The sequence below is a fragment of the Eptatretus burgeri genome, chromosome 6, assembly GCF_056783735.1.
Source record: "Eptatretus burgeri isolate ZD-2024b chromosome 6, Ebu_testis_v1, whole genome shotgun sequence".
Lineage (NCBI taxonomy): Eukaryota > Metazoa > Chordata > Myxini > Myxiniformes > Myxinidae > Eptatretus > Eptatretus burgeri.
The window spans coordinates 89,953,156-89,975,655 of record NC_140966.1 but is presented as its reverse complement, the minus strand read 5'-3'; the positions used below and the strand labels follow the sequence as shown (position 1 = coordinate 89,975,655).

Below are 22,500 nucleotides of genomic sequence, written 5' to 3'. Positions count from 1 at the left end.
TATATATATATTATAGACACATATGGATTTATATACATGGAGACATGACAGAAGTAAATAGATACCATAAATATCTTCATTTCATCTTCATAACATAGTTTTACTCGGTGAATTGTACTAATATTTGACTATTTATTTGCAGAAACGAGTTCCTGGGTCTTGCATGACAATTAACTATGCCTACAACCCAGGGAGCACACAAACTTTCCGGTTTTCAAAGAGGACTCATTGTTGGCCATTTGGAAGGTTGAATCAGCCAGTGCCAGATAGGTCAGAACCTTGGCATTCCACTTTCTACGTGCAGAATTCCACGGTCAGGTCAGTCAGAATTTCTACATTCCACTTTCTTCTCTCCACTGGTCAGATGGTCAAAAACAATACTGTTCCTGGAAGATGGAGCTCCATGCAACACTGCAAAACAGACCAAAGAATGGCAGGACAGCAATGGGATCAAGCGACGTGTGTGTGTGTGTGTGTGTGTGTGTGTGTGTGTGTGTGTGTGTGTGTGTGTGTGTGTGTGTGTGTGTGTGTGTGTGTGTGTGAGTGTGTGTGTGTGTGTGTGTGTGTGTGTGTGTGTGTGTGTGTATGTTTTTGTCGTTGATTGGTATCTTCATATGCAAGTTTCAGAATGTGGAATGGAGTCCTCCCAGGGTGGGCGCTCAAAGCATCCACCTTCATTTCAGTAACGGGGTCACGATTCATGGACCAAGCTGTGAAGTTTTCTGTTCTCAAAGTTTTGTGCAAAGGGCTGTCTTCAGGATCGTCGCTGAGCCCTGGACAGCTTCCAGCTGTAGTTCGTTTGCAATAATATTCCCAGGGATGGTTTTTAGCTCGCCTGTTCGAAGAACAAAGAGCTATAGCGATACCGCCGGCGTGAGCGTGAAAATGTTAATTTTTTTTGTATTACGGAAAAACTCCTCAACGGATTTCGACGAAACTTGGTGGGGGGGGTGGGGGTTAGGTATGGTCCAAGGATCATGCCATTAGATTTTGGACTAGGTCCCCCCCAAAAAAATTGTTAGAGAAAAATGTTTTTTTTTTGCATTTCTACATGTTTTAAGTGATTTCCAACCCCCCCCCAAAAAAAAAATTGTTCGAGAAAAAAAAAAATTTTGCAACTTTTTTTTTCAACAAAATTTCGATTTCTTCTTTTTTTGCATTTCTACATGTTTTAAGTGATTTCCAACCCCCCCCCCCCCCCAAAAAAAAGTTGGAGAAAAGAACTATAACTGTCAGCACTGTTGACATCATATTTAATGAATAAGATATAAGGTTCACTTGAGTGACCCAGCAGTATTGGTGGCGGAGGTTTTGCGTTCTCCCGAGGGCTCCCCCTCCAGTTTCCTTTCGAATGTTTTTATCTACCACTATTTTTTTTATACACCCGATATATATATATATATATATATATATATATATATATATATATATATATATATATATATATATATATATATATATATATATATATATATATATATATGGCATATTATGTGATACCGGTCGTCCGTCCTGTCTGTCTGTCTGTCTGTCTCTGTCTGTCTGTCCGTCCGTTCCTGTCCGCACTCTAACTCCCAAAGTTTTCAACTTTCACGCTTCATATTTGGTACATAGGTACAGACTGGAGACGGTGTCGCAACATACGTTCCTCATCTAAAGTGGTTGCCATGGCAACCAGGATGCTGTTTCCGTCCGTTCCTGTCCCCACTCTAACTTCCAAAGTTTTCAACTTTCACGTTTCATATTTGGTACATAGGTACAGACTGGAGACGGTGTGTAGCGACATACGTTCGTCATCTAAAGTGCTTGCCATGGCAACCAGGATGCTGTTTTCCATGTAGTAGCACAATTCTGTATATACCTTCTTGTTAGGGCGTATATTGTGCTCACTTGCGCTCTTGTTACTGATTACAATATACAAATACATATATTGCTTTATAATTATACTTCACTGCAATGCTTTATAAAAAATATTAATTATTAGACATCTTTTAAAAACGATAAATGTATCAACAGGCGAGCATTGGGTGGCTTTGACACCAACTCTGGTTAATATCTCTGAGGTTCTTTGTCATCATTCCTGTAGCTCCAACTATCACTGTTACAACTTTGCCATTCTTCAGCTTCCATGATCTCTTCACTTCATTCTTGAGGTCTTGATATTTGGTCATTTCCTTGATTTCTGCATTGTTTAGTCCAAAATCACTGGTATGAACACCCACCTCACTTAGCAATGCCTTCTTCTCTCTTTTTTGTGCCTAAGTATGATATCTGGTCACAACGCTTTGTTTTTGATGTTAACGCTTAATGGGATCATTAGTTCATACATTATTGGTCGGTACTTCCATGTTTTCAGTGATTGCTTTTGGTTCATGTTACCACAAATATTCTGGAACTGGGATATGAAAGTTTTTGCAGATGTGTCAGCTGATTACTTGACAAACTCTGTTGTGTCATTGTGTGTACAGCTGTTCGAACACACTACAAAAACAAACAAACAAAAAACCTCATGTCAGGTAATGAAGCATAACATATATTGTTCAAATATAACTAAAAATAATAAATGCAGGTGAGGACCCGAGACAATGGGGAAGCACGGTAATAATGCATGCCGATCGACATGAAAGCCGGTACACCAGCAAAAATCACAGAACCATCGAGAGCATCTGCAAATGAAAATAAGTAAATAAAAAAAAAAAAAATGAAACATCAAATGCAGGTGAGCAATGCGAGACAATGGGGAAGCATTGCTCATTATTGCTTGTAATGTGTAAGCATGCTCCGCTATATGTATATAACCGGGCATAGTGGCGTGAGCCTGTAATCCGGCTACTCGGAGGCTTGGGTTGGAGGATCACTTGAGGACCGGAGCTCTGCACTGGACGGCACGATGAGAGGGTGGTGGGCAGCCTGGAATCATGGCGAAACCCAATCCTTATCCCTGTGTCTTAAGAGGCGATCAGGGTTGCGTCAGGAAGGGCATCCGGCGTAAAAACCTGTGTCAAATCAGTATGCGGATCATAACTGATGATCCGCTGTGGTGACCCCGAATAGGCGCAGCCAAAAGAAGATATATATGTATATATTGTTGTGGGTATATATATATATATATATATATATATATATATATATATATATATATATATATATATATTACTAAAACTCTCATCTTGTATGTATGTTCCTGAACTACAGCCAAAACTGTGCACGATAGCGCAAAAATTTTAGGGCCACATGCCTCAACATTCGCCTGTGGTGTGCAGTCTCAAGTTTCGTTCAAATCAGGCAACAAAAAAATGACTAAAATATCAATTCCCGATTCAGTCGAGTCCTCTTCGGGATTATTTGATCAATGCAAACAACCTCAGCGGTATAGTTCGCTGGAGCTATCTTCTTTTTTTTTTGAAATGTTTTTTTTTTATCAACCGCTGTCACAACGGGAACCCAACGGGTTCATGGGTCGTCTAGTATATTATAAAGCTGAGTTCATGTCTGTGGGTCATAAGTGCCACCCATTTTTCAGGCCACACCCTCAAGCCATGCAGAAATCGCTGCCATCTTTTTCTCTTCACGAAGCTCACATTGTTTTAAAGGCCTCATTTACATTTGAAGATTGAACAAGGCATCTTCTATCATTCAATGAAGATACCGTTTTGAGGAAAAAATGTTACGTTTTGATTACAACTCGTACGACATAATGCACGTTTTGTCCGCAGCTGTTGAATATACACCGCGAAATGACGGTCGATTAATTATCATGTTATGCAGAGGAAAAAAAAGAGTATTTCATTAAAAAAAAACAACTTTGTGGGACGTCAAACACATTTACTTTCTATCTGCGAGACAGTGACGTGTCGCTTATAACTCCATGTTTGCTGAGAGAAAAAAAATATATATGAGAGGAAACATAAAATGAGAGAGGATATCTAATCTACTATATATTGTTGCGAATTCGCGCCTGCCGACGTGCGATCGGCCACGTAACTCGAATCGCGACATGTCGCCCACCGGACAGACAATTCAGTCGTGACCCTCCGGGAACTACCGCCTGGAGCCAGTCACGGGTGTGGGTTTAACCTCACCACGATCGTGCCAATTGCCCACCCGCGCAGGATAGGGTTGCTCGCCAAATTCGATCGACCGAAGTACCTGCGCGAGTGGTGGACCAGGCGATCGTACCACGCCACAGGCTGACTCCGGACATGAACCGCTTAAGCGGTTCGTTCCGTGCTGCAGAGATAACCGAGCGGAGTTATCGTTGGCCTTGATGGTCCCGATTAATTACCGGGCGTCTAAACCCCCTGCCAATCCTTTGCGTGATGCAGGATGGAGAGTCAATAAAAAGGAGACGACGAAGCAAAGCGGGAACAATTGAACAAACACATTTAATACACACTCAGCAAGCACAGAAGGCACGTATTCAATCACAATTATAATACAAGGCAAGTGAATGAAAAGCACGTTTTCACAATCACAGTAATAACAATAAAACGAAAGTGAGATATTCCGACTAAAGACCTACACACGGCAACACTTCAAACAATACTACTTCGTCAGACAAGCGCCACCCACAGACATTCACACAAAAACCCCAAGGAAAAAGAAAGTTGCGACTTCCCTGAATGCGTCGTCCAGCGTTGCGTTCTCGACCTCGAATCCGAGGCTCCCCCAATGTGGTCTGTGGCTCGCACCTCCCGCCTGCACGTGTAGCCGCTCAATGCAACGAACGTGGCTTCCGGCACTATCTTAGCGCTGATTATGGGGGAGGGGGAATTGTTGATGCTCGAGGTCGATGAGGGTAATGGTGGATGCTCCATCCCGCTGGCATGGCCTCGCGACCGTGGGCTGATCGCCTTAGCACCTGACAGAAGGCTCGTTCTCCGAGGCAGATGGCAACAGGGCCCAGGACGATGATGCGCCAACTCAACTCTTTCCACTTCCCCGACTTGACTCGTAGAAGAACTCTGACTTCTTCAGACTCCGCAAGCTCCGTTCCGACTCTTCCCCTTTCCACCGACTTTTAGGCTGCCACGAGCTCCGCTCCGACTCTTCCCTTCTCACTGCTTCCAGGCTGCCGCGAGCTCCGTTCCGACTCTTCCCCTTTCCACCGACTTGACCCGTTCCAACCCGCCCGTGTGCGTCCTTTTATACCCCGAGGGAGGGGCGGGTATGGTAATTTTCGGATCAAGATGACCTCAGGGGCGGAGCCACGCTCGCCCATTGGACGAAGGAAAAGGGGGCGTGAACCTCCCTTGATCCGAATTTCTGGGAAAAGTCGCTATTCTCCCGTAAAGGAAGGTGCCGGCGGTTAGAAGTCCGCCGCGATTCTAGGCCGATGTTGGGCGTGAAGAGGAATGTGAAGGCGGTTAGAAGTCCGCCGCGATTCTGGGCCAATGTTGGGCGTGAAGATGAATGTGAAGGCGGTTAGAAGTCCGCCGCGATGCTGGGTCGATGTTTGGGCATCGTTGGAGAATGGCAGGCGAGGCGATGTTTGCGAGGTTGGGTTTTTGGGGGTGAAGGTAGTGGGGGTCTGGTGGAGTTGTTTGGGGGTGTTGGGGGTGGTGGCGATTTGGTGGTGGAGTGGTGTTTGGTCCAAAATAATGACAGCAAAAGAAAAACGGCTAACTGAAGATCGCAGCCCGAATAAATCACACATATTCCCTCTATACAACGGGTTTGGGCTAACTACACATGGACTGACCGAGATATCTCACCTGAGGACTCTTTATGGTGTAATGCGAATTTCCTCAACCATAACAATATATATATATATATATATATATATATATATATATATATATATATATATATATATATATATATATATATATATATATATATATATTTGGCCTGTTTGGTTGTCTGTCCTTTATGCAAGCGCAAACCGTTTGCCCTAGAGCTACCAAGAAAGGAGTGTGTAGCGCACAGGATCTGCAACAACACTGCATTTGACTGTACCTGCAACATGAACAAATGTTCGCTTTAGCACAATTCCAGATTTTGGTGCATTTTTCCCGAAAATCAGTCCCCTCATTTTCTGCCACATCAAGTCCCGTAATTTTCTGCCACATCAGGTCCCGTCATGGTTGTTACAGGAAGTGAATGTGGCAATGTGTGTTTTTTTGCAGTTTTCAAAAATCCCAAGAACTTTACCATGCCACCAAAGAAACAGGCAAGTTTGGGCAGATCTATATCAGCAGCCAGAAAAAAAGAAAAAGAAAGAAGCCCAGAATCAGGAAAGCTCACAAGAAAGACGATCACGCCTTGAAGCTGAGCGTGAACAACATGCAACAGCCAGAGCAACAGAAACATTGCGAGAAAGACAATCTCCTCAGAAAAAAACAAATAATTAATCAAATTCAACCTTTTGTCTTCAACTTTATTTTATTTAAACTGGGGAAATATTGTGAAATTTATCCCGGTCAAGGGCGGGTACCTCAGCTCACATGTTAATTAAAAAAAAAGGGCTCCAGACTAAAACTCATGGAAAAATGATATGATAAGAGGATTGAAAGTTTATTTGCTGATTACTATGAGAGAGAGAACAATAAGAAGAATAGTTTAACAAGAGTAGGAAACATTATGCAACAATTGTATAACGTCGCGATGTCACCGCGCTGTAAATATGGTGTTTTGTGTGAGGTATCTCATTGTCACCTCATCTAATATATAAAGCTGAGTCTGTGTCTGTGGGTGGATGTGTGGGTCTGAACAAGGTATGCTTTCATTACAACGAAAATACTCATGTACTGTATGCTATTGAGATGTCCAGTTGTGTGTTCGGTTACCAAACACCGAGCTAGCGCTTGCCAAGCCAGCCGTTCCTTATCAATGGTTTCTAATGGAGTGCTTCCTTGAGTGCTTAAGCCACTTGGTAAGCGTTCTACAAGAAACTTGGTAACTGAACACACCCCAGATTCATGACATGGTGATGAGGATAAACATCTATAGCATCATTATTTCAGCTATCTCGATGAATTCGTCCCGCAAGGGATGGGGGGGGGAGGAGGCAGGGGAAGGGGTGAGGTGGGAAGAGGGACCCAACACCCGACGTTGCCCAGCAACGCTGGGTACTCCTGCTTATATATATATATATATATATATATATATATATATATATATATATATATATATATATATATATATATATATATATATATATATATATATATATATATATATATATATATATATATATAGCAGACATCTTGCGTCACCTTTCCTAACATGGGTGTCTTGCCCAACCTGACTATTATTATGATTCACAAGTGCAATAAACATTTCTCTGAAAACTACAATCCCTCCTGCTATGATGTGATCCACAGCTGAATTATGCAGCACAGACACATCATGCTCTGAAGAAAGAAGACCATTTAAATTGAATTCGTCCATTTAAATGTCATACCAGCTTGGCTACCACAGAGGGAGGAAATAAGGAAAAGAAAGATAAACATGGTCATTGTTGCCGGTGATAGAACACCAATTTCCTGGCTCTCAGATTGCATTAAGCATTGTCGGTGCTACATAAAGCAAGTGTCTGCGTCTCCCCTTCAGCCTGTGTGTAGAGCAGGTTTAGCACAATGACCTGTTTTCCTTCACCATTCACACCAGTCGTGCTGCAGTTTACAGCCGTGAATATATTTCCTCCTTGGTGACAGCAATTGTCCATAAGGTACGGAGCTGCGTGTAAACGGGTTTTAACGGCATTCACGCATTGTTAACATTGCCCCCTGTGCCATGTAAATTTCACCTCATGAATATTTCAATCGCAATTCGTCACTTTTGTTCCTTCACCTAATTAATAAACAGCGAGATGAGATTTTCAAATTATTTATGCAATTATAATGACTCTCCCCTGTCAGTGCCATCAGAATTTGAGGTTTATCATCTGATGCAAAATGGCAAGAGAAGCTAAATGGGAGAGACATTACCCCATGCATGCGGAGCGAAAAGATGGGTGAAGCATCTGCTTCATAATTTGTCTGTTTGTCTTTCTGTCTGCAAACATCGGTTTATGATCGTGGAACAACTTAATTTCGATTGAACGTTATATCTTGGACACAAATCAGAACATGAACAGGAATACGAACCTGTGGTTAAGCAGAACGTTGCCTCTGAATCTGATTGTGCATGTGCAGAGAGGACTATGGTATCATTTTACCCTGTCTGCCGGTCTTGCAGTCAAACAAAATTAAAAATCATTCCCAACGGGAAACTTGCTGTTTGTAAGGACGTTATGAAGGACACAAACAACAGGCATGAAGAACTAATGTAACATTTAGATAAGATGGTGTGTAAGATGCTGCATCAATGGTGGTCAACTTCCAGAATTATTTTTTTTCTATGACCTTTTGAATAGTTATTTTATTTCAGTTCAAATGAATACTTCAACACTACAACACAAATCACCTCATTAGCACTTTCCAAACCTTTCAGTTTAGCAGTACTTGGACAAAATATTACATCACTTTGTCATCACAACCAATCAAATTTGCCGCTTGTAAACCCCGCCCATGGCATTTCTCAAAGCAGCACTGGTTAAAACATTCCATTAACTCTTTATTGGTTCACGAGTCAGTAAGTGACCACTATATTCATTATGGGTGTGTCTGTCTGTCTGTCCCGGGTATAGCTCTGTAGGTTTTGATCCGATCCTGATAAAAATTTGGGTGGCAGGTTTATATCATCATCTAGTTGTGTTTTCCTGAGAATGGGCGTGCTGCGCCCATTATGGGCAGAGCCACGTCCAAAAACGTGTTTTTAGGGGGTAGCCGATTTCAATTTACATCTTCTCCGAGGGGGTTTGTCAAATCTGGCAGGGGTTTCGGTATTTGATTAGCCCAATGGCACCTGCATAGCCCTACATATATGTGTATATATATATATATATATATATATATATATATATATATATATATATATATATATATATATATATATATATATATATATATATATATATATATATATATATATATATATGTGTATATATATATATATATATATATATATATATATATATATATATATATATATATATATGTATATATATATGTATATATATATGTATATATGTATATATATATGTATATATATATATATATGTATATATGTATATATATATATATGTATATATATATGTATATATATATGTATATATGTATATATATATGTATATATGTATATATATATGTATATATATATATATATGTATATATGTATATATATATATATGTATATATATATGTATATATATATGTATATATGTATATATGTATATATATATATATATATATGTATATATGTATATATGTATATATGTATATATGTATATATATATATATATATATATATATATATATATATATATATATATATATATATATATATATATATATATATATATATATATATATATATATATATATATATATATATATATATATATATATATATATATATATATATATATATATATATATATATGTATATATACGCACAAAATAGCCTGGTGTTGGCGCAGTGGTTAGGGCAGCGGCTTGGGATCCAAGAGGTCCTGTGTTCAAACCCCGTTGGGCCACTGAATTAATACACCAGGGGGTTGACTCAGCCTGTCATCCTTCCGAGGTCGGCGAAATGAGTACCAGTATACTGGGCCAGTGTATACCCCGGTTAAAATAGGTGTACCATATCCCTGTGTCGTAAGAGGCGACCAGGGTTGTCAGGAAGGGCATCCGGCGTAAAACATGTGCCAAATCACTATGCGGATCATACGGATGATCCGCTGTGGCGACCCCGAATAGGAGCAGCCGAAAGGAGAAGAAGATGTATATACACACACACACACACACACACACACACACACACACACACACACACACACACACCTCGATAGCAGAGCTCGATTTTTCATTTACGTCCCAAGGTCAAGGTCACGAACTTAGAAAATGTCAAAAAAATCAATAAATTGGGCATCGAGCTCCTAGGGTTTTCAACTGTTTGGAATGAAAGTTGGTATGCACGTAGTGCTCTTCGAGTACTACAACTTTCATCCTTTACGTTTTTCCCGATTCCCGCCAGTTTGCCCGTGGCGTCCCCTCAAAGGTCAAAAAATAAAAAAAGGCGAACCGTGTACATTGCTCGTGAACCATCGCCGTCTCCAGACTTGTTTCTTCTTATTCTTCCTGCGCATGCATCATAGACTCAAATTCGATTATATTTATTCATTCCACTGATTGCATCATTGCGGAGGGGCAGTGTGGCTGATGCAGTGCCCCTCTAGGTTTGGGAATTAATTTGGAGTTAGGGTGGGTTAGCAGAAGACAATTTATTGCCTATTCTTCTTTGTGGACATTTTGTGATCTTTAACCTCCACCAGCAAAGGTGAGCAAACCTGCTTCATGATGTGCCCTCCTCAGGACAGCATATTAAATTGTCATGATTTTATTTTACCTTTGCTTGGAAATTTCCTGTGCCTTCTTAACATCTTGATAATATTTACCAACCAGGCCATCAAATCATGATGTGTCTGCGTCTGTCAACCTGAATGCCATATTCATCAACATTATTGTCTCCACCTGTTTTCCCAGAGAGTTGGAGTTTGGAGCCAGGAGGAGCACACATCATGGAGAGCAAACGAACAGTGGTTGGAAATGACACCTTGGCCTATGCAGGTGAGTTATTCTAGGAATGGCTGCACTTGATGGCCAAGGTTGACTTAGCAGTCAGAATTAGCATTCAGAAAAGGGGAGACAAAAGAAACAAAGAAGTGACAGAATTCTTGTGAAGGCAGATCCTTTGAAAGTTGTAAATCTTAGCAAAGGCCGCAATCAAAAAATTAATAAAGATGACACTTAAATGGCTTTGAATCATATATGGTCTATCAGCAATCCAAGATTACTTTTAAAACAACCTTTGTATTAACACCTCCTGACCTGCTGCTATCTGCAATCAGGAAAGATTAAGAGCTCGGTATTATTTTTTTATTATATATGTATATATATATATATATATATATATATATATATATATATATATATATATATATATATATATATATATATATATATATATATATATATATATATATATATATATGAATGGTTCAAGGTTATTCTGTACTATTCATTTTCACTTTTAAACCTTTTACACCAAAGATACTCTTGAATAAGAGACACAAATCACTGAACTCTTTGTCTGATCTCGTGGAAATTTCAATTGGTTTCACATTTGTGTTTAGCAGAAACTGCTTCACACAATGTTGCACTTGAGTATGTGACAGTTTGCTGCCATCTATCTATAATTCCAGCAATTTCTCTGTGTGTGTCTGTGACCGCCGTTTCTCGACAACCGCCGGTCCGATCTGATTGAAACTTGCCAGATATATTGCTGGGGACCTGAGGATGTGCCTTTTCAAGGTTTGATATTAATCGGACAAGTGCTTCCCAAGTTATGGCCATTTATTTACCAACCAATGACAGGAACCGTTGCTGCGGCCATTTTATATCAACCAATGACAGGAAGCGTTGCTGCGTAGCCGTGGTCGATGGTGAAGAGAAACTCAGCCGCGTTCGCCATTACGGGTTTTTCCTCTCCTCTCCTCTCTCTCCTCCGTGTTTTTCCTTGCAAAAAGGCAAAATACGTTGGCGCTAATTGAATAATTGGCCATTAAAAGCCTCCGTATTCTTGCCCTGGATGAGGAAACAAAGAAGCGCCGTTTCCTCAGCGATGTTGTTTATGAAGAGGAACTAACGAGATAAAGGTGTGTACAATGTACATGGAGACGATTTTTATTATTATTTATTTATTGAAGAAAAATTGTTCCAAAAATAATTTATCAAAAAAAGTGCACAACTTTTTTTTGTTTCCAATTGTCAAAACGCTGTGGCCTTTGGAAGTGTGAAGGAATTCAGCTCCACTCCACATGCTTGCCAACGAAATACATCTCAATTTGGTGGTAAAAACTATTCACAACGACGGGTTTCCTTACTCATTGCTCTGCAGTCTGCATTCAACCCCTTCATTTGTCATCTCATTGACCTCATTTCATCTATCTATAATTCCAGCTGTGTGTGTGTGTGTGTGTGTGTGTGTGTGTGTGTGTGTGTGTGTGTGTGTGTGTGTGTGTGTGTGTGTGTGTGTGTGTGTGTGTGTGTGTGTGTGTGTGTGTGTGTGTGTGTGTGTGTGTGTGTGTGTGTGTGTGTGTGTGTGTGTGTGTGTGTGTGTGACCGCTGTTTCCCGACAACCACTGGTCCGATCTAATTGAAACTTGCCAGCTATATTGCTGGGGACCTGACGATGTGCCTTTTCAAGATTTGATATTAATCGGACAAGTGATTCCCAAGTTATGGCCATTTATTTACCAACCAATGGCAGGACACGATGCTGCGTAGGCGTGGCCGATGCGCCATTTAGTTACCAATCACAGGACACGTTGCTGCGTGGGCGTGGCTGCGTAGGCCGGTGCATGGTCAGCTGACGATGAAGTCACGTGCCGTGCTGGTTACGATGGGGATCGATCGGTGCCTTAGTTACCGTGGGGGTAGGAGTGCCAATGGTAAATGGCAGCAAATGTCATGGCAAGCAAAGACAGGGAGGGAAACTTGATTTTAATTAACTCTGTGTGTAAGTATCACAGCAGTTGTTACTTCAATGCATGCGATAATTCGTGGAATGATGTGAACATTCCGCACGGGCACGCACTACTTTTGGATAGTGATGACTTGCTGTGTTCGAATAATTTCTCGATTTCTTATCCGCATTTATCGATAAACACAATGCCCCAATCCAGTCGTCGTTTATGAGAGCGAAGGAATGGCCTGTGTGCTTGTTTGAAAGGTTTTTTTTTGCATGTACGGCCACGCACATATGGGCACGCGAGAGCGACGGAATGGCCTGTGTGGTTGTTGTTTCTGGCACGCGGTTTGAAAGTTTTTTTTATTTTTTTATTTTGTATCTACGGCCACGTACGGACACGCACGTACGGCCACGCGAGATCAAAGGAACGGCTTGTGTGGTTGTTTCTGGCAAGCGGTTTTAATATATATATATATATATATATATATATATATATATATATATATATATATATATATATATATATATATATATATATGTATTGCGAATTCGCGCCCACCGGCGTGTGGACGGCCACGTGACTCGAATCGCGGAACGTCACCCACCGGACGGACAATTCAGTCCTGACCCTCTCGGACCACCGCCGGGACCTAGTCACGGGTAGGGGTTTAACCTCACCACAATCGTGCCAATTGCCCACCCGCGCAGGATAGGGTCGCTCGCCAAATTCGATCTACCTAAGTACCTGCGCGAATGGTCGACCGGGCGATCTCACCTCGCCGCAGGTCGACTCCAGACACGGGCCGCTTGGGCGGCCCGTTCCGTGCTATCGGGATAACCGAGCAGTGTTATCGCTGACCTGGACGGTTCTGATTAATTACCGGGCGTATTAAGCCCACTACGAACCCTTTATGTGAAGCAGGATGGAGGGTCAATCAAGAAAAGACGAAGCGAAACGGGAAAACAGTTCACACAATGCACATTTATTACGCGACACACGGAAAGCACACATATAAAGCCAAACAGTCAAAATGTTCATATAGCAGTTAAAACAAAAGAAACAATGACGCACAGTTACTACCAAATACGCGTACACACGGCAACACTTATAAAGTTCTACTTTACAGACGGCGCCAGCACACATTTACTCAAAAGCAAAGGAAAGAAGCCACCCTCATAGACAAGGGGGCAGACAGGCCTGGAGGCCAATATGTCCGCGTGACCTGGAGGAGCGGCCAGGTACACGAGGCCGGGGGGGGGGGGGTCTGACCCGCGTCCTCGTGACGCGTTGGCGGACGAGCCGCAGATGTGGCCGCGTGGCTGTGCCCCGACTCCGTGCTCCTTGGCGGGTTTCGTTGGCACGACGTTTGGAGTGGGGTGGGAACGGGGCCCCCTTTTTGCACTATCTCAGTGCGGGGGAAAGGGGGAATTGTTGATGCCCTGGGGGAGGAGAATGGCTGGCTGGCTTGGGTCCCGCGACGAGCGATCTCACACCGTGACCTCGTCGCCGACCGCCGTCCTTCTCGCCTCGAACCTGAGCTCCTTTGCCTCTTCCCGCAACTCTCCTCAACCAACTGCAGAACCCAACTCGCTGCCACACCGATGACTTGACTCACTGCCCTGCCGACACACACTGCTACTGCCACACTCTCCCATGATTCGCCTTGCGTCGCCGTTTTATAGGCCGGCAGGAGAAAACAATATGCAAATATCCGGATCAGGATGACCTCGGGGGCGGAGCCACGCTCGCCAATTGGATGGAGGAAAAGTGGGCGTGAACCTCCCCTGATCCTAGAATTTGCATATATCGATTTCACACAGACGCGCCTGGAGGCGGGGCCAAGCCGCTCCGCGCTTGCTAATTGGACGGATCAGAAGTGGGCGTGTAGCGTTCATGATCCGATTTCTCCCTCGGAAAGGCCGCTATTTGCACTCGCGGCTCGGGGCGTATCGCTGAACGAGCCCAAGACAGCCCGACGCTCAGTGTTCACAGGTGGTGCGGGAATGGCCGTAGAAGGAGAGAGGTGAGGGTGGTGGAGGGTTTATCGGTGGTGGTTTGATGGTTATGGTGCCGTTTGGGAATGACGGTGATGCGATGTTTGCGGGATTGAGTTGTGAAGGTAAAGGTCGTGGCTGTTGACGTTGTTGTCTGAGGGTTGGAGCGTGGTTGTAGTTGGTGACGATGGCTGGCGTGGTGGTTACGGTGGTTGTGTGGCGGTTGAGACGTGGTTGGTTCAAAATAAAGATAGAACAGAAAAACGGCTATCTCAAAGCGTCGCAGCCCGAATGAATCACATATATTCCCTCTCGACAACGGATTTGGGGCTAACTACACATGTACTTAGAGATATCTCACCTACTGGCCCTTCATGGTGTAATGCGAATTTCCACAGCCGTAACAATATATATATATATATATATATATATATATATATATATATATATATATATATATATATATATTTTTTTTTTTTTTTGCACGGACAGGCACGTGAAAGTGAAGGAATGGCTTGTGTGGTTGTTGTTTCTGGCACTCTGTTAGAGTTTTTTTGCGGGAGGGGGGGGAGGGTTTGCACATACGGCCACGCATCTACGGGCATGCACTAGTTTTAGAAATACCTAGAATGCTCAGCAAAGTTCTGACCTCGGTAAATGAAACATTAAGTGTCAGATGGGCTGACTGTTTCGTCAAGTTGTTAAAGACTTGTTTCCTTCATCTCTGGATGATGTGGGTTTGTCTTTTATGGCTGCTTACTCTCACCATTGTGCATGCCATGGAAAGTATGCCAGTTACTCCTTTCTGCTGCTTACATGATCAGTATCCTGAACGTCTTCACCAATGGGCTGTCTGCCGAGCACTCCGCTGATCCCCATTGGATGTATGAAAAAAAAAAAAGGAGAGAGAAAGGTGAGGGATGGAGGTGGGGTTAGCAAAGAGAATGATATGGGGATCTGCGGAGTGCTCATCACACTCCACATGTATCGATTTTCCCGCCGATCACATCACGTGTCTTATGGTTGAATGGTTTGCATTAGCAGGAACAATCGTCTGGGTGGCAGACGGACGGATGGTTGTTCTGTGCGGATTATGCAGTTTTACCGTGTGAGACAATCCGTGGCGATGCTCACCATAACAGATGGGAGGTGCGTCTGATGTGCTTAGATATATATATATATATATATATATATATATATATATATATATATATATATATATATATATATATATATATATATATATATATATATATATATATATATATATACAAAATATTTTGCACCCCTCCCTCCCACAGTGTATAGCAATGTTTGGTGAGGCAAAACTCTGGCCACCTCCACCCCTTCCTCACTCTTCCCACCTCCACCCCTTCCTCACTCTTCCCACCTCCACCCCTTCCTCAATCTTCCCACCTCCACCCCTTCCTCACTCTTCCCACCTCCACCCCTTCCTCACTCTTCCGAGCTCCCTCTCCCTCTCCCTCTCCCCCTCCCCTCCCCTCCCCTCCCCCTCCCTCTCCCCCTCCCTCCTTCCCTCCTCTCTCTCTTCCTTCCTCCCTCCTCTCTCTCCCTCCTCTCTCTCCCTCCCCTCCCTCCTCTATACATACATATATATATATATATATATATATATATATATATATATATATTGTTGCAGGCCAGGGGTTGGCTGAGAAGACCATGGGGGCGGGGCTATCTCGGGCTCCCACCACACTCCCTGGAATTGTAGGCTGTCGCACACGGATAATTCCGTGACGTGGCGCGTCGCTAACCGACCGTGAATGCCTATAACTGAACCGCGTGATCTAGGGTTCTCCCGTCGATGGGTTAACCGGGTTACCTCGTTGATCACGTGATTTAATTACCTCTCTCTCTCTCTCTCTCTCTCTCTCTCTCTCTCTCTCTCTCTCTCTCTCTCTCTCTCTCTCTCTCTCTCTCTCTCTCTCTCTCTCTCTCTCTCTCTCTCTCTCTCTCTCTCTCTCTCTCTCTCTCTCTCTCTCTCTCTCTCTCCGGGAACATGCCCTCAGTACGCCTTCTCCGAACCGGATCACTTTACTGGATTGGATGCAGCCGAGCGATACTACCAAGGATGTACCGACAAAAAGGAACGGATCGTTGGGAATAAAGTCCCGGCTCAGCTTGGATTTGGATCAATGAAAGAACAGACAAAAACGAGTTGGGAACATTTCTAATAATTATTTATTTACAAGCAGGCGAGGAAAGTTATGTGGTACAGTGAATAGTTGTTTTGTTGTTATGTAATGCAGGGATAGAAAGAAGCGTGAGGTGTGACAATGTACAAGCAACTTACAAAAGCAGACACAGAGCAGACTTAATCCGAAATAATAATCTTCTGCAATCTTAACTTATGAGGACAGGCGCCAGGACACACACACACACACACACACACACACACACACACACACACACACACACACACACGGTTCAAACCCTTCCTCGAGTTCCTCCACAGCTATAAAGACGTTCACACATAGTACACATGTGAGATTCTCAATGCTACACTCCCCCTCAGCTGCCGGACTAGTTTCCTCGCTTATTGGCAAATCATCAGCGACAGCGCAGACAGAAATGCACACCAACAAGGTTCCCAAGCATATGTACCATGTGCAAATGTCGAAAGCAGTCAAGATATAAATTATAAAGAAAAAACCCATCCACATCTCTCACCTTGTGTCCTTTAGGACGTCCCTAAAAACAGTAAGTTTTCTCTTTGGAATGATTTTTTAATTTTGTGTGATTGTCACACAGGAGAACAGTTTACAAAACAACCTTCTCTCTGCGCATGCGCACTCGTGTCAAGATTCCGTACAATTTTCCAAATTCAGAGCCAAAGTACTGCTTAACTGCAGGTTTGTGTTACGATTCATGTTTTTATTCATGTTGTACAGTATTCAAAATAAAATGTAACATTCAACTGAAATGAAGTTTTTCCTCGATTTTTGACTGAGGGCTGCAGACAGACTCAAAGTGAACCAATTGCTTCACCCCGATTTTTGCTCCGTGCGTACGAGGTAAGTAGTGAAAGTAGATTCTCAACGAACAATCCAATAAGTAAGCACAAGTAGAAAGCTCCTGCAGAAAAGGCGACCGGAAGTACGTATGAAAAAAAAAATCGCCAATATTGATTAATTAAACCGGGAACAGCACCACCTGTGGCAGCGATCTGGCGATTTAAGTTGGGCTCAATTGATGGGATACATGACAAATTGGAATCGGTGAATCCTTTTGAGCAAAGTTGGAGGTCTGCCTCAAAAAGACTCAAAGATTTGCGAGGACAAAATAATTGACAGTCAAAGGTTCTGATGTATTTCAGAAAGCTCTTGCACTCTGTTAGTTCAGCAATGTCGTCGGACCTTTTTTGAGCGTCTGTGTGATAAGGCACTTTCTGCTCCCTCCCCCAGCAAAAGGCAGGGTGTCAATTGTTCCCCCCCCAGCCCCCAGCACCCATGGCCCCCAATCCGGCGTCGCTGCTCCTGGTAAAGCTCTGAGTTTATGAGAAGTGAAAAAGACATAATGCCACTTGTGTTGGCATTTCAATCAGAATTGTGGAATGGCTGTATTTTGATCTTTGTTGATATACTGTAGTTAGTTTTGTCGAATATTTGGTGTACATTTCTTGCAGTGAAAAACAAAACTACAAGTAAGCACTTGGTTCTCACACATGCAGATAAAAAGATGTAAATAAGAAAGAAAAATAAGGAAAAAAAAGAAGAGCAGATTCAGGTATTATGGAATAGTTGGCAAAATGGAATTGCAGCATTTCATGCTCTAAATATTCCTCTCTCTGTATGTTCACTCCATCACACCAGGATTACCTCTGTCACCTGGCCGTATAGCTTGTTGTTGGCCGGTAGTTTGAGCTGTATGTGCTGGGAATTGTGCCATATGCTGCCTTGAACCACTAACTATTCCAAATCACCCAGAACCCCAACCTCTCCTATACAGACGAACAGACAGAACTGGGAATATAATAGAAAAAATTTATATGAAACATTTCTCGCAAAATAAATATTCACAGCATCTCAACTGGAGGGGGAGCACTCGGGAGAGTGCAAAACCTCTGCCGCCAATACTGCTGGGTCACTCAAGTGAACCTTATATCATATTCATTAAATAGTGCTGACAGAGTTATAGTTCTTTTCTCCAACATTTTTTTGGGGGGAGGGGGGTTGGAAATCACTTAAAACATGCAGAAATGCAAAAAAAAGAAATCGAAATTTTGTTGAAAAAAAATTTGCAAAAAATTTTTCTCTAACAATTTTTTTTTGGGGGGAGGGGTTTGGAAATCATTTAAAACATGTAGAAATGCAAAAAAAAAAAATGTTTCTCAAACTTTTTTTGGGGGGGTAACAATGTTTTTTTGGGGGGGGTTGGAAATCACTTAAAACATGTAGAAATGCAAAAAATTCTCTTTTTGGGGGGTGGGGGTTAGAAATCACTTAAAATGTAGAAATGCAAAAAAAAAATTTCTTACAATTTTTTTTTGGGGGGGGGGGGGGAACCAAGTCCAAAATTTAATGGCATGATCCTTGGAGCATACCTACCCCCCCCCCACCAAGTTTCGTCGAGGAGTTTTTCTGTAATACTGTTCACAAACAAACAAACAAACAAACAAACAGAAACGGGTGAAAACGGTAACCTCCATCCATCTTCGAAGATGGCGGAGGTTAATAAATTCAATTTTGCCATGAACAGAGAGGACTTAAGGATACTACTACGACTATCACCACCACCACTAGGATTAGTATGAGCGGTATTTCTTGAATGGCCCCACTTAAACATACATACCTTGTTGTGGGGCTGGCCACAGGAGGAAGATTGCCTTAAGTTTTTCACGAACCGGCTTGGCAGGCCTGAGGTTCGACTGAAAGTGATAGGAATTTGGAACTTGTTCATGGTGCCGGCAATGACTCGCCCAGTCTTTGAGAGAGATGCTGTGGAATCATCAACATCCACAACCTAGCTAATGCTAGCAGATGAGACACACAGCTTAACGTCCATCCAAGGGACGCTGTGCTTTGCGATTCAACACCTTGTCTGCAAAGCTCCAATCAGACTATATATATATATATATATATATATATATATATATATATATATATATATATATATATATATATATATATATATATATATATATATATATATATATATATATATATATATATATATATATATATAGAGGCAGAGAGGCACGAGGGGTTCAAACCCTCCGTCTGTGTCGTACCAAACACTTTAAAAACGGTGCTTGCTGCTTGCTTGACGTTCAGCATTTAAAATGATGGAGCATGGACAATCCCCATTGGTTGGCATCGATGACAAGGTGGAAGTTCCTCCTGAGGAAATTCCCCACTGATTGCAAATGAGGCAACAATGTTGTGATGTCGCTGGTACCCAGAGTGCCCCGGGAAGTGTCGGCACTTCCCCAACTCAGTGGCTGTGTTTGTCTCATCCAACAGTCATGGGGATGGTGTGTGTGTGTGTGTGTGTGTGTGTGTGTGTGTGTGTGTGTGTGTGTGTGTGTGTGTGTGTGTGTGTGTGTGTGTGTGTGTGACAGCTCCACCTTGAGCCTTACTTAGATCCTGTATAAAAAGAACAAGCTCAAATGAGCTAAGATCCTCGTCCTCTTAATGATGACGTCATAAAAACGAATATGACGTCATTGTGATGTATCAGGTTTGCAATAAATTATCTGTGCTAATGGCCGGCTTGATTCCCACAAACAAAATTCACACAGCTTGCCGACTTTCGGAGATAATGGTATAGGCGATTTCCATTAGCGGCGATATTATGACGTCAACTTTTTTCTAGGAAGACTTTCCAAAATCAGAGATGGTTACTGCCTGTGCGTGGGCTCTCTGCATATCCATGGCAAGTTTCACGAAGATCCGATGAAAACTGTGGGTTGTGAAACAAAAAATGTCAAAAAATAGGAATGACATCATAAAAATTGTTATGACGTCAGTGATGTATCATGTGTGGTACTTCATCTCTGCTAATGCCCTGTTCGAGTCCCACAAACAGAATTCAAAAAGCTTGCCTCGTTTCGGAGATAATTTTTTTGGCGATTGCCATTAGCGGAGATATTTTGACGTCATAACTTCTTTTTTCTCAGAGGAATTTTCAAAATCGGAGATGGTTACTGTCTGCGCAGGGTATTTTTACATGTATATGCCAAGTTTCAGGAAGTTTCAATGAAAACTGTAGGCTGTGAAACAAAAAAGTCCACGGAAGTAAGACTTGGAGATCCTCCACGAGGATCTAAAAAAAAAATTTCAACGATAGAGGACAAATTTTCATAAATGATTTCAAAGCATCAAATCATTAATCAGCGCAAATGGCACTGATCAAATATTTGCAAATCATCATAGACCTCCCACCGTGTGATGCAAAATGAACGGAAAAAGAAGAGCAGTGCGTGTTATGTTATATGTTATGTTATTTATTTATTTTTGTCTTGCAGAAGCCATGATTACAGTGTGTGGGTCATTCTAATTCCAACACAATGAAATCAGCCACGCGTGGTGGGATTATTGGCATCACAAAATTGGCCCAGATTGGGTTATAAACGAAATGAATTGTGAACCGAATGATTTTTTTTTTTTTTTTTTTGTTGGTGGGGATAAGCCTGCAAAGCTGCTCAAAGTGGTGGGAGTTTGAAATCCACAGTGCAATATTTTGTGTACTTCACGTTGTTGTTCCATTAAGCAAAAGGTCACTCCCCACTCCATGCAATTAAAATATATGACTGCAGTTACAACAACGATAATATAAATAATCAGAAGCAGTTTAAAGATCCCTCTGGGGTTACTCACAACAAGCAAACAAAAGGGTTAATGCTCCTCTACATGCATCATTCCCACGTGATTAACTGCCCGATTGGAAGATAATTGAATCACAATGGATTTCAAGCCACTGACATTCCAGCAAGTTACAGGGTAAGTGGCAAGCATAGCTTCCATCAGAAAAAGGCTGTTGAGGTAACTGAGCACACAGATCTGTCATAAAGCACAGCACTTGAACCAATAAATATACCTGACCTGGCGACGTGTCAGCGACTTGAGCCAAGCGCTTGGTGGATCCGCGAGCGAAATGATTCCTGGTAAACAAATGGAATTAATATATTTGTCATCTTTGGCACTTTTTAGCTCGCCTGTTTGAAGAACAGAGAGCTACAGCGATACCCCCGGTGTGAGCATCAGCGTGAGCGTCAGCATGAAAATGTTAAAGTTTTTGGTGCAAGTTATTTGGAAGCTTGCCATTCATTTAATATGTGTACTAGGATGCTGATATTTGGCATGGAGGTTCCTTTGGGGTATATTATTGATGTAATGAAGTTGAAATTAAAAAACAATTTCAAATGTTTTAAATTTTTGACCTGTTTTGAACTTAACTTTTTTGCTGCAAGTTATTTAGAAGCTTGCCATTCATTAATATGTGTACTAGGATGCTGATATTTGGCATGGGGGTTCCTTTGGGGTATACTATTGGTGCAGTGAAGTTGAAATTAACAAAGGTTTTATTTTTTTTTTTAAATTTAAAATTTCAACCTAAGATTGTGTCAAAGCCACCCAATGCTCGCCTGTTTATACAATACGCTTGCCATTCATTTAATATGTGTACTAGTTTACTGATTACAATATACAAATACATATATTGCTTTAAAATTATTTGGATCAGACTTCACTGCAATGCTTTATAAAAAATATTATTAGACGAGTCTTTTAAAAACGATAAATGTATAAACAGGCGAGCATTGCGTGGCTTTGACACCAACTCTCTGGTTATTTTTATTTTAGAGTGATCCAAGGCTCATTGAGGAGCTCATACATGTATCAGATGCATGACAAGGATATGAAACATGACTGCGCTGTTACATTAATTACAAGGACATAAGTAGACAAT

At 41.9% G+C, this 22,500-nt stretch overlaps 1 protein-coding gene across 2 annotated transcripts in view; it reads left to right on the top strand.

Annotated features, from left to right (window-relative positions):
• LOC147025304 (roundabout homolog 2-like) overlaps positions 1-22,500 on the top strand; it is a 118,120-nt gene that overhangs the window by 74,663 nt on the left and 20,957 nt on the right. For both annotated transcript variants that reach the window (XM_085886167.1, XM_085886166.1), the window contains one exon: positions 10,590-10,673. In XM_085886167.1, the coding sequence (XP_085742293.1) occupies positions 10,590-10,673 (84 nt within the window). The remainder of the gene's footprint in view (positions 1-10,589; positions 10,674-22,500) is intronic.